The following is a 12502-nucleotide window of genomic DNA, read 5'->3' on the forward strand; positions in this document are numbered from 1 at the left end:
TGTCTTATCATGCCGATGCTTTATCACAGTACTCCTCACTTCATATACAAAGAGTGGGGGATACTAACATCCGTGCCCTGTTTAGCATTTGGTTTTAGTCTGTTGTTGATGCATGGAGAACTCAAAAGGGTAGATACTGATAAAGCAACACTACCATAAAACAAACAGTAAAAAAAGAGTAGTGCATCCATTAGCTTTCACTCATTCAATCATTGTGTCTTTCAATCATTGTGCGTGTCATGCTTTATAATTACCCATTTGTAGGGAATCGCCCATCAACACTGCTCACTATAACCCCACAAGCGATATCTCGGGATACACGCTTCAACACCACGGATGGGACTATCCCATATGGAGATGTTTTGCAGATCTTGCGAATGCAGCGGAGAGTAAGGCTGTGAAGCCTACCAACCGTGTCTCCACACATCGTTCAGGGGCCCAGTAGCTGTCTCGTATGATCTGAGACACAGCCTTGCAGTCCACGAGGCTGTGTTTGACAAGCGGGTAGACCTTGGACGGACTAAGGACAATGGTTTGGCATATAACCCTCAAACAACCATAAAGTAGTCATTTCCCGCATGAGGCTTTGTCTTTTCTCATTTCTACCTCGACAAAAGCCTTCAAGAGCACAGGATGAACCCCCAACAGACACAGCTGGCCGCCGGAGCAGGGGACAGGCCCGATACTGAGTCGCGCCCCGGCGTGCCCCTGGCTTTGCGATACCGAAAACTGACCGTCTATCTCCTCATATTCTATGTGCCCCTACTGGTGATCCCTTGGGTTCTCACCTGTGTCATGTCAGGGTCTCCTGCCCCCAACGGCAACAGTGGGCAGCGTTACTTCCCCCAATATGGTCTGGCGGCTCACGGGGTGTATTCGATGCTTAGCTGGGTGGCCGCGATACGGACCCTCAATTCCATTGCCAGTGTTGCCACAATCCCGGTCACTTCGACGCTTTTGGCACAGGCAGCCGTGGTGTACACGCAAAAGCGCAAGGCCCTGCAACGGCTGACCCTGCGACAACTGTTCGCCCTAGCCGATCGCCGCTGGTCCGATGTGACCGCCGTCCTTGAAGCCGCGCGCACGGCGGGGAGGGGGATTGGGAGCCCCTTCCTGTGGCTGGGCATGGGGTTAATAGCCCTAAGTACGCCTCCGCCGTCTCATTGAGGGCACCTCGCCTGCTGACACTATTATAGGTGCCGTGCAACATCCCCTGCAGCAGCTCTTGGTGTCGTGGGAATCTATCCCGGTGATGACCTGTCTGGACAACCCCACCGGGGCGTGCGGATCGATGACACCGGTTGTGGTAGGTTACGATCCTGAGCCGGCCGATTTGGCCACTATCCACCAAAATCGGGTGGTGCAGGAGGTGATGTCCAGCCTGGCCACATTCAACATGCTTGATCTTGAAACCCACCTGTGGCCCGACCCGTCGTATTTAGATGACCACGTTGCCGTGATAACTGACCCCACGTGGCGACAGACGCTGCGATACTGGGCCATGGGTGAGACCACTTCAGGAGACGATGTCATGAATCACACGCCCAACTTCTTCGTTACGGCTCTGCAAAATGCGACAGGCACTGGGGTCCTTCGCGAGCATGCCCTGCGCTTCAATTCATCCGCGTGGTGTGACAAGATCCCCCGGGCCAAGTTTCCAGAACCGTGTCCGGGAAAACGCCCCTTTTACCGGTCTTTGTCTAAAAGCCCGTTCCTGGACATCCGAGTGTGCGCCCCGGGAGAGTATGGAGTACATCCCTGGTCATTGAGCCGGAATCGACAGGAGATTGGGGAGGACCTCTACCTGGACGTGGTCGATGGACGAATAAACACCCCGGACCCCGTGGCGAATTTCACACTCCATTGCAGGACGTCCACAACGAGGGGCTATTTTGAGCTTGGAAATCACATGAACTCTCAGATCTATGGACCTCTCTTAGGCGAATGGCCAGATCCAGATACCATGGCCAGAGAGTTCAACGACGAACTCAATCTGCAGGCGGGCAAGGGTGGCGGGCCTCCAACGGAAAGGTAGGCTCACTCGACCTACCCATAGCACAGTCAAACGTCCCATCTGACCATTTTTCCCAGTGACGAGACACACGGCTACCATCGCTACAGCTTGAACATGTGGAACACCGAGCCTGCCGACCCATACGGCACGTACATGTTGAACACGTCCGGTCCGCTCATGACGACGGCCATTGCCCTCTTCGGCAACCAGTCCTTCTTCGAAATGGCAGCCAACGCCTCCGATAAGACCTTCCCACCAGCCGCGCAGCAAATCTGCCAACAGGGCCGCCTTCCCTTCTCCAACCTGGGCATAACGGTATTCAATGACTTCCAAAGGATGTGCGGGTCCCTCATCTCCGGCGTCTTCGGGTCCCCGATTGGCGGGGAACCGGACGAAGTGCTCACATCCCTGATTGGGAACTGGGTGTCCTCCTTCAACGATACCACTGCGGCCGAATTGGGCCTCATCGCAGGCATGTACCTTTCCAACCGGGCGATGTTGACCCAGACGGTGACAGCGTCGTCTACCTTTTCCGCTCGCAAGATCCATTTCGGCGCTGGGATGCTGGTGCCCTTTCCGGTGAAGACGCTCGCGGGGACAGCGGTGGTTAGTATTTTTATATTCTTGCAGCTGGTAGGCCTAGCATATGTCACATACTATATTTATCAGTTACCCACGTGGACTGCCGCACTAGATGCGGTGGCGATTGCGCGGATTGGCGTTGGATTGAGGCATAATGAGCTCCCGCCGCTAGGAGATGGAGAGGAGGTGGTGGGAGCGATGTTGAACAAGGTTGATGGGTGGATTGGACTGGATGCTGGTGAGGCTCGACTGACACTGGGTGGCCCTGGCGTGATTACTCGGAGACATGCAACAAAAAAGGTGAAGGAGTGATAGCATGATATGGGACGGTGATTTCAAACATGTACATATAGGTATACAACAAAGGAGCTAATGTCCCCACAGACTAATTGCTAATCGATGGACGAATGGATGGATGGCTCTCAATGTTCACACTGTGACTTCAGTGAACAGGGACTAAGATTTATAAGAATAGCTGGTTACAATGCGCGACAACAACAAAATATGACGAACCTTTGAACAATTATGCCAAAAAGTATCATCCATACCAGGTGAAAATACACACCAGAATCATCATGCGTACGCATATATGACGAAAGAACCACGGATTTGACTACGTAGATGATGATGGTAGATCGAATTTGAATGCCTTACGATACACTACTTAGGGGCGCATTGATTCCAGGTATGGATGTAATAAAAATTGATATCGATCATCGATTGTGTAGGTATATACTGCAAGTCCAAGGTATCATGCAACATGACCACATTTCCAACTGTACAAGTGACTCATAAGAGCATAAAATGTAGTAAACGACAGAAAAAACACCAACTCCAGAGCTTCCCAGACAGAAAGTAAACAAGTAAAAGAATTTTTAAGCATTCTCCGCATGGTAGGACTTCGACTCCTTCCGGGCATAGGCACTATCATCATGATGACGGCCAGTGTGCATCGGGGGAATCTCGAACTTCTCGCTCTTCCATGGGACGACATTGTTGACGTACATCCAGTCGAGCTCCTCGAGGGTACGGCCGCGACCTTCGATGACGAAGAAATAGACGACGAAGATGGCGACGAACAGACAGCCGGCAAAGACATACCCGTAGGCGAAGTCGATCTCGTTGGTGATGAACGGGGTGAAGAACCCGATCAAGAAGTTCCAGAGCCAATTGGAGGCGGTGGCCAGGGCCATACCCTTAGCACGGTACTTGGAGGGGAAGAGCTCCGCAGCGATAGCCCAGATCATGGGGCCCCTAGGTGATGTTAGCGTGTGCGCAAAGAGGGCATAAGATGGGATAATGCTTACCAAGTCATGGCATACGCCGTGATGAAGAGACAGGCGAGGACGATCATGCCCTTACCCGTGTTGGGGGTGTTTTCGGGGTTCTCGACATCGAGGACAAAGTGTCCGATGGAGGAAAAGATCATGAAGAAGATGAACATGCAGGCACCGCCGACGATGAGCGACTTGCGACGGCCGAAGTTCTCGACGACGTACAGACCACCGAAGGTAGTGGCAAAGTTGATGGCGCCCAAAATGACCTGGGTGATGAAGCTGTTGGAGATACCGGCGCCCTGGAAGATGGTGGTGCCGTAGTAGAAAAAGTAGTTGGCGCCGGTCAGCTGTTGCAACGACTGCAGAACCATGCCCAGGAGGACGCGGTAAAGCATGCGCGGGGCGGTGATGAACTCGTGCCACTTCTGGGCCTGCGACTCGGCGTCGAGCTGCTGCTGGATCTCCTGCAGCTCCTGCAGGATGATGCGGTGGTTGGGAGGCACGCCGTACAGCTTGGACATGGTGGCCTGGGCGCTCTCGACCTTGCCGTGGCGGAACTCGAAACGCGGGGACTCGGGGAAGAAGACCATGCCTCCGCCGAGGGCGAGGGCGAAGAGGAAGGTCAGGCCCAGCGTGATACGCCATTGCGCGGTGCCCTCGAGGGTCTCGGTACCCAGGTTGATGCAGTAGGACAGGAAGATGCCGAGCGTGACGAAGAGCTGGTAGCAGGAGATCATGGCACCTCGGATCTGACGCGGGGCGCTCTCACCCTGGTACATGGGCACCAGCAGCGAGCAGCCACCGACTCCGAGACCGGTGACCCAACGGCCGACGACCATCTGGTACCACTTGCCAGCAGGGGAGGCGATCTGGACGATGAGGCCGACATTCAGGATGAGACACCAGATGGTGATAGACCACTTCCGGCCAAGTCGGTCGGCCAGGGGGGCACCGAGGAGGGCACCGATTAGCGTACCCACAGACAGCAGCGAGACGATCAAGCCGGAGCGCACGGTGCTGAAGGCGTAGCTGCCATCGTCGCCGAGCTCACCGTAGCGTTCCAAGTAGTTGGACATCTCCTGGAATCCCGAGATCTGACCGGTATCGTAACCGAACAGCAGACCCCCCATAGACACGAAGGTGCCCATGATGAACGACCGCAAAGTCATGAAGGGCACGGGGGTATCCAGACCCTCCTCAGACTTTTGGGCCACCACAGACTCCTGACTGGACATCGGCAGCGGCAGCGGCTGTGGAGCCACCGCGGGGGTGATGGTCTCCCCATGTGTATTTTCTTCCACGCCCATAGTGTATTCAACGGTTCGGAATTAAGAGAGAAGAGAGATGGGAAGGGGGAGAGGAGGGAAATAAAATCAAGTAAATGGATGCAGGTCCCTATTTCATATAAATAGAGTGTGTCCGTTGACGATGAACGAAAACGGTTGCAACAGAACAGAAAACACAACTCAGCCACACCAAGCACTACACAAGGAAACCGTTGATTTCCGGGGGCGATGGAAATCCTTTTATGTTGTTGGCCTTCGGGGAGATTAGAATAATATGGTTCAGGCAATATTCATCTTACATATGTTTTTTTTTAAAAAAAAAAAGTGTTTACGGGGGTAGGGGAAAAAAAAAAAAAGTGGTTCTCCCCCAACCAAGGCCTTCAATCAGGAACGCTATGGAGACATGATGTGGAGTTAGCCAGGCAAGATTATCTCCGTTTCAAGTACTGGAGAAGTCTACTCCGAATTGTATCTGTGGAGGTCAACCGGACGGCGGGCTATCCGTTGGCTAAGGGAGAAAGAGGCAAAACTTCGGGTTCCACGGGCTGATCGGGGAGATTTCTGGTTCGTCCAGGTCGGATGCAGACTCGTGCCTAGTACTTGGCCTAAATCATGCTACGAGCTTCCAGGTTCCCGGGGAGGCAATGATCAGGGATCAATCTACGACCTATTGATGGAACCGGGGGGAATGGTCAGAGACAGGGACGTTCCGTGGTTCTGTCCAAGAGGGAAAGTATCAGACTGATCAACTTGCATTTGAGTTGAACCATGCAACATGGTCAGGGTTGGGAAGGATCAAAAAGATCTATCTGGCCGGGAAGTAGTACCTCGGCCGGCCTTTCCCAGTTGTCTATGCCGCCACGGTGTTCGGCATCCCTTGCGGGCACGAAGCCGTCTCGGCAAAGATGGTTGCGATGGTATGCGGCGAGAACCAGCCGAACGCAAAAAAAAATAAATAAATTAAAATAAAACAGTAAAAAAAAGACCACGTCCCTCGTTCACCACTTACTGATCCTTTTGGGCTCGGCCACTCCGTACTAATGAATTGGATGGTTGGTTGGGCTGGTCTGGAGGGCAGATCGCCACGTCTGGTTGGCTGACATCACGGGACTAGGGTGACCCTAACTGGATCCGATTCTCCTTTCTGCCTATCACAGTCACGGTTGTCTCTCCTCGCATCCACTCCCTCCCACTTTTGCCGTCTAGTCGGAAGGGGTCGGGAGTGTGAGCAGCAAGGCGAGCGGTTTTTGTTTACTATTGACGGTTTTTGTTCTGGAGGTGTCCCCGAACCTGGAGAAATTGAGGGGATATTGTCACCCTTTTCCCATCAAGTTCACCGGTGAGCAGGGAAAAGCGTTCATGACTTCCCTACACGGGGGCAAACGAGGGGAAATGCGGAGGACGACGTCAGAGGCATGGATATGTCTCATTGTCGTCATAATAAATTTCAAGAAACTTCTACGCAGTGTATGGTCGATTATGACGCTGTAACCAGCAGTCCTGCGACCGGCCCTGAAGACAATAGATTTTCAATATGGGGATTGTCTCGCATGCGGCCAAGTGGTCAGTTCTTCTCTCTGCGCTCTGGCCCCTGCAATGCCGACCGAGAGAAATGAACCCCCGGGACCGACTCCCTGGACCACAGAACGGCGACCATCCCGACCGAGCCGAGTTCGCGTCAGTGGCGTTGGGAAGGCGTCGCTCTCCTAGTGGACTTGGAAACTGCCCACTAGCCAGTGAACCACACGTTGTGGATGGATGTCTTAGCACCTCGTCTCCATGTCTTTTCTGAGAAGGCGATCGTCATCGCTCTATATCCATGTTTCTCCGTATTCCGTACAGGCTGCCCCATGGCACGGTTGCGCTCGACGGAGCAATGATACTACGACACGCGATCGGAATCCATCCACTTTGCTTCCAGAGAGGAAACCATGTAAATAGATTACTCCAGATGAAGATATGTCTGTCCCAGGGGTTGGAGATCGGTCTGTTGCCGAATTCATGTTGCATTCCCGGGTCGGCATATTGACAAGAAGCCGGCAAAACACATATCCCGCTGTTGCTGTGGATCACGTGTTCGGCTACCAGCCGCGCCCAATGGGGAAGGAGACGGTCATGTGATCGTTTGTCTGCCTAAGCTGTCAACAATAGTTTGGTCACGACATGGAGGTATTTTGGACCTGGAGTTGGTGGCTTCAAAGTAATGTCTGGCACGTATCCACAATTAGCCTTGAATGTCATTGTTACATGGTAGTGGTCAATATGGACTTGTGTTGGGAGGTGAGATATATATATATTAGCGGATACATCCTCCCAGATCACGAGAAAGGATTGTGTTATTTAACCTATTGATGCACTTGATTATGAAATAAACGTGAAGTCTATGGAAAGAACCAAGATTCGGCATAATATCAAACCGTGTTTAAGCTCTGTATAGCCATGGTCAAGTAACATGGAGAGTCTGATTATGGTCACTTCCGGTTATGGGACTTGACAGTAACCGTTTGGAACTACTCTACAAACAACTTGAGCATTCTCATGAATCCAGGCCTCATTGAGGGGACAAACGCAACTCAGCGCTAGAAGTTCAGGTCAATCAGGGGGGCAATGAAAGCCGTCACTACAGACTTTGAATGTTGTGTGCAGATCTTTATGTCTGTAAGGGGTCTATGACGATGTATCAACAAAGGGTTGATTTGTTGCACTCGGGGCGTATTCGTTGGATGCTCGGCCAGATGTCCCATGGGATTTGCCAGGCTCTGGAGATCGCAGGATCGATGTCTTGAATATACTAAAAAGCTCACAATTTTGAAATCTCTCGAGTCTATTGATCTACTGGTTACTTAGTCACATGGATACATGATCATGTAGATAAATATGTATACAGTTATTTCTATTTTGATATACGAAGTACACTTCTTGCATTTGCACAGGAATTGAAAAATCTATGCAGTATCACTGCTTTGACCGGTCCCTACGTATGTCCTCCGCAAATATCTTGCGCGATTGCCTTAATGCCGAATATCTATTTACAAAGGGAAAGCCTCTCCATGAAGACATCAACATCAGTCGGTTTGGGGGAACCACGGATAGCACATATTGCTGCTCAGTAACATGCCCAAAAGTCGCCGGTCGACCCGAAAACCGGCAGCCGGACAGCCATCCCGACAATAGAAATTTCAATCTGGTTTCTATTGACGCGGCAGACGTGAGATGGGTCGGAAGCGTGTTCACAGTGCTCAGCCAATCGCCACGGCTGCGCACAGGCTGTGGAGAGTCTACCGCCGGGTGCCGATGTGTTCCAAAGGCCAGTGTTGATTTCATGGTGGTCAGGCTCAATCACGCCGACGAAGTTCATGAAGGATTGGCAAAGATGACGGACGGAAAGGGGAAATTCGGAGCGTCGCCTGACGTTGGCAATACGACCATCAACGCAAGAGTTCATGGGTGCATGGCATGTGTCGACAGTGTGGAACAACGCGAAAGAAACACTTCATATTGAGACTAGGCAAGTTAGGGTGTGGTTGCGTTATATCGTCTCAGCCACGGCACTAAAGTACGAAACGGCATATTGGTCGGACTTGACATGACTGATATCCCAAGATATCATATGCATGGTCTATCCGGTCCCTTGCGCAGGATCTGCAGACGCTAGTCTTCATAGTCAATGGCCCATCTCAAAAGCCACTGTTGGTGTTTATATTCTCGGCTGTAGTTACACTTTATGTGCAACTTCTGAACATGCCCGTCACCGCAAATCAGCCAATAAACGCAATACGAGATAGCAGGCGCATATATTAGCCAGTGGTATTGAACTGATGCTATTGACAAATACCCGGCGAGCTTCCAAGCGAGTAGCCTCGGAAACCACTGTCTTATATTGATACCGATATCGGGTTTCGAAGACGCGACGGTAGTGCGTCTGAGTATGAAATGTGGGTAAGTGCGAGCTCCTGCGGCGTGCGCTGTATCAAAATCAATGACACTAGCCAAGTTGATGACAAGACGATGAAGACGGCAAGAAATAAATATATGCCAGTCAAGTAGTTCCAGATACGTCTGAGCTGCGACTATACCGATCGGCCACTAAGCGGCTGACCGCGTAGACGACCTTTCAGTTCACACCTTCTGTCCGACACGTACCTAGAAATGTGTTGTTTCTGATCACTACTTTTTTGTACCAGATAACTCAACCCTCCAGATTATTCGTTCAAAATTCGGACTTGTCATAGAAGGCGGCCTGGTGTCTATGATATTGCTTTTTTCGAGGGCCGTACCTTGCGTATTTATTGAGGTTTGGGGTTTGGCTGGACTAGCATGCTACCCATGGAGCCCAATGCTTCCAAAGGAATTGGTGATCGCGCACAGGTTTGAAGCAAGGGGAGCCCAAGATACAGGACGTGACTTGCCACGGTGAAGCTAAAATTTGTACCGGAGATCTGTGGGGTGGCATGATAGACTCCAGATTCACAAGATAATGCAAGTCGGATGCATTCCTAGATTATACTCCTACAGTGATCTGGGTTTGTGGGTACATCCTAGGAAGGAAAGTCAGACCCACACGATGACGCTGGTGACAATGCATTTTATTGCTGAGTTTTTCTGAGGAGTCCGTGGGCTTGATCACAATAACGCTTGTTCCATTAGAGCGTGGTAGAAGAGATTGAAGACAAGGGATGACATGCCGACAAATGTATCCCTGGAATGGACATACTGCCCTCGAGCGACACCACCTTGGATCGGCATAGCAGTCGAGGTGCAACAATGCACCCCTGGGACCACTGGAGTACACTAGCGCTGTCTGGCATATGAAACGCACACTCCCCTAATCGTTTCCTCCCTTCGCGTTGAGTAACAACCGCTGGCTATCTCCTTATCCCTCCCAACGATACAACTCCTTGGGTCATCACAAAGTTTTGTCCATTGAATATGAAGTTCACCAACTTCATTGCCATTGCAGGCATTGCCTACAGCGGGATGCTCGGATGCTCCCCACTGTATCCGCTATCCTGGGCTCGTCCTGCCTCTCGGTTCTCAAGGAAGTGAACCAGGTCCCCGAACTCTTCATCGAGCATTTGCAACGCGAGGCATGTAGCGTTGGCTGTGAGCCTACCTTGCAACAGTGGCAGCACGCCCTGAAGGGCCAGATCATCCGCGAACTCGCGGAGGACGGCACGGCATTCTGCGATGCCCCGGAGGCCAAGGAGGCAATTACAGACTTCCTGGAGGACCTGATGCTTGGAACCGGCGAGGCGTGTAAGGACAAGTTCGAAGACAAACATCTCTGCCATGACCCCGAGTCTCTGGACCCATTGGTTGCCTGCGTCGCAGTCGGCAGTGATAAAGTCTGCACCCCGTCTGTTTCGTTACATGTCCGAGGCCCGATGCAAAAAGGCACAGGAGTATTTCACCGGTGACTAACTCTGGAAGAAGGACTTCCCGAAGCATATCCAGGAATACCTCCATGTGTGTCGTGAACTGTGAAAGGAGTCGCCTTGGATCGGGGTGGCGAGTATGACGGGGATGGCTTCTAAGCTAGGGGGTAAGTCGAATGGCTGCACACCATGGAGCGCTTGGAGGATCACGCCAACTGCCATTTTCGGGCTTACCTAGTTTCTCATCACTGCTTCGTGATTTATTAACCTTTCATCCTCTTGACATGGGCTGGAATCATTCGAAGTTGGCTACATCACGTTCTTTTGCTTATCCATAGGTTCAAGTGGATATACCCCACAGATGGTACTCTCTATATAGATATATCAAGGTTGCGATCACCAAGGTTAGGAGATACTTTCGCAGATTGAGAGAACTACGGATTTGTAGCAATTACCAATCATTCTCGGTGTAGTTGATATGCAGCAGACTATCCTTGCGGTAGAGAGCGGATCTACTAAGTTACAAAACACAACATTAACTTTCCATGACTCGGTGTTCTAATGTTTGCTCTGGATATTCCCCGGTCCGTTTGGCTGTGATTGATCGCTGTTATTCAACCACTAGCTCAATTTCCAGTGCTCGTCTAGCGATAGTGTCTAGACAAGAGATGGCTCTAGGTTGTTTGATGCACCTTCACATGGCACATTGATCAACTTCATGACGGCCGTGGACCCATCAAACATGTACCTTTGCGAGCGAATATTACTTTAAGGATGGTAAATACTGTGATACTGGTTACGCAGGACCAAGAAAGCATGGTAGCAAGGACTCGGGTCCTGCGTTGGAGATTCTTGGTTGATTTTGGCCTCGGCATATCACTTACTATATTCATACTGACAAAGCCTTCTAGATTACTTCTCCCAGTGAGCCCGCGCTAGCGGTGTCAGATATGTTTTCAACACCAATTCCCAACCCAGGTGTTTTTTCTATGAATGCTGTGTCGAATTGTCAGTAGGGCATGCTGCCTTCAGCCCTTTTAGCAACTCTCCCAGTCAGCCTACAGCCGGGGCGGCGAAGACTCTAATTACCTGAATGCATAAAAGCTAGACCCTACGTAGAATACATCAATAGATTTGACTTTTGAGTTCATCCACTCTGTCCACCATTCCCCGTCGACTGATTTGCGCATTGACCACTACTTGTGCCTCATTTCGCGGCACATCGTATCGCCTGCCTAATATCCAGACCGGCTCGATACATAATCCAGCAGGAACGCAAGGAAACCTGTTCAGCGCGGACCTTGGTGGTTGTTTATCTAGTAGCTTCACAGTTCTTATCCATCAACCTAGGCCGATAATGATCCGTTCTTCGACGACTGGCAGACAATATCACGTTCCTTATGATAGCAGCGATCAACGCCTCCGCGCAGGCACTAGGTATTGCGTGGCTCCTCATTCCCAAAAACCCTGTGCACACGAAGCCCATGGCCGCAATTTGACAAGCCCTACCAACTATGACCGACAATTCAACTCTCGAACGACCGCGCTGTTCAAGCTGAGATGTGCTATTTCCCAGAGGTTTTATAGGCTCATTGTATACAGCGTCAAGTCCAAAATGCCCAGTCCAAGCAATAGTACGACGCAGTTCTGGATGCGACTTGCTTTGGTATCATAATGCGATGGTACAATCTCTGGCTATACAGTAAAACGTCATAGCGAAAAAAGGAAGGATACCACAATTGGACGGACTACGAAAAGGATAAGAATTGTGCAAATGAATATAGTAAAGGATTATGGATCTCGTAGGTCCGGGTAGAATCCCCCGTTGTCGTCATCTATGACATTAATTCCCGGGTGTCATTTCGCTGTTGATCAGCTGCGCGGCACGACTTAATATATACTCGTATTCGACGGCGAATATGTAACGCCACAGATATACCCCGTTTCAAGCTCCTTGGGTATCCTGGA

At 51.0% G+C, this 12502-nt stretch overlaps 4 protein-coding genes across 4 annotated transcripts; 3 read left to right on the forward strand and 1 right to left on the reverse strand.

Moving 5' to 3' along the window:
* Positions 1 to 633: 633 nt before the first annotated feature.
* BDW47DRAFT_117926 (uncharacterized protein) lies at positions 634 to 2908 on the forward strand (the record flags this gene model as incomplete). The annotated part of the gene is made up of 3 exons (XM_024815142.1): positions 634 to 1144; positions 1197 to 2031; positions 2092 to 2908. The coding sequence occupies 3 exons, from the start codon at positions 634 to 636 to the stop codon at positions 2906 to 2908; spliced, it is 2163 nt and encodes a 720-aa protein (XP_024671520.1).
* Positions 2909 to 3306: 398 nt separating this feature from the next.
* On the reverse strand, positions 3307 to 5417 carry BDW47DRAFT_106761 (sugar porter family MFS transporter). Its single transcript, XM_024812839.1, has 2 exons — positions 3904 to 5417; positions 3307 to 3850 (listed from the first exon to the last, which is right to left on the reverse strand). Exons 1-2 carry the CDS (start codon positions 5178 to 5180, stop codon positions 3472 to 3474), a joined length of 1656 nt encoding a protein of 551 aa, XP_024671521.1. The 5' UTR covers positions 5181 to 5417; the 3' UTR covers positions 3307 to 3471.
* An 847-nt stretch (positions 5418 to 6264) lies between these two features.
* On the forward strand, positions 6265 to 7343 carry BDW47DRAFT_106762 (uncharacterized protein). The gene has a single exon (XM_024812840.1). It carries the CDS (start codon positions 6694 to 6696, stop codon positions 6949 to 6951), a length of 258 nt encoding a protein of 85 aa, XP_024671522.1. The 5' UTR covers positions 6265 to 6693; the 3' UTR covers positions 6952 to 7343.
* A 2541-nt stretch (positions 7344 to 9884) lies between these two features.
* BDW47DRAFT_131979 (uncharacterized protein) lies at positions 9885 to 10643 on the forward strand (the record flags this gene model as incomplete). Its single annotated transcript, XM_024817446.1, has 2 exons — positions 9885 to 10489; positions 10590 to 10643. The coding sequence occupies exons 1-2, from the start codon at positions 10145 to 10147 to the stop codon at positions 10641 to 10643; spliced, it is 399 nt and encodes a 132-aa protein (XP_024671523.1). The 5' UTR covers positions 9885 to 10144.
* Between the last annotated feature and the right edge of the window lie 1859 nt (positions 10644 to 12502).

This window comes from Aspergillus candidus, assembly GCF_002847045.1.
Source record: "Aspergillus candidus strain CBS 102.13 unplaced genomic scaffold BDW47scaffold_26, whole genome shotgun sequence".
Lineage (NCBI taxonomy): Eukaryota > Fungi > Ascomycota > Eurotiomycetes > Eurotiales > Aspergillaceae > Aspergillus > Aspergillus candidus.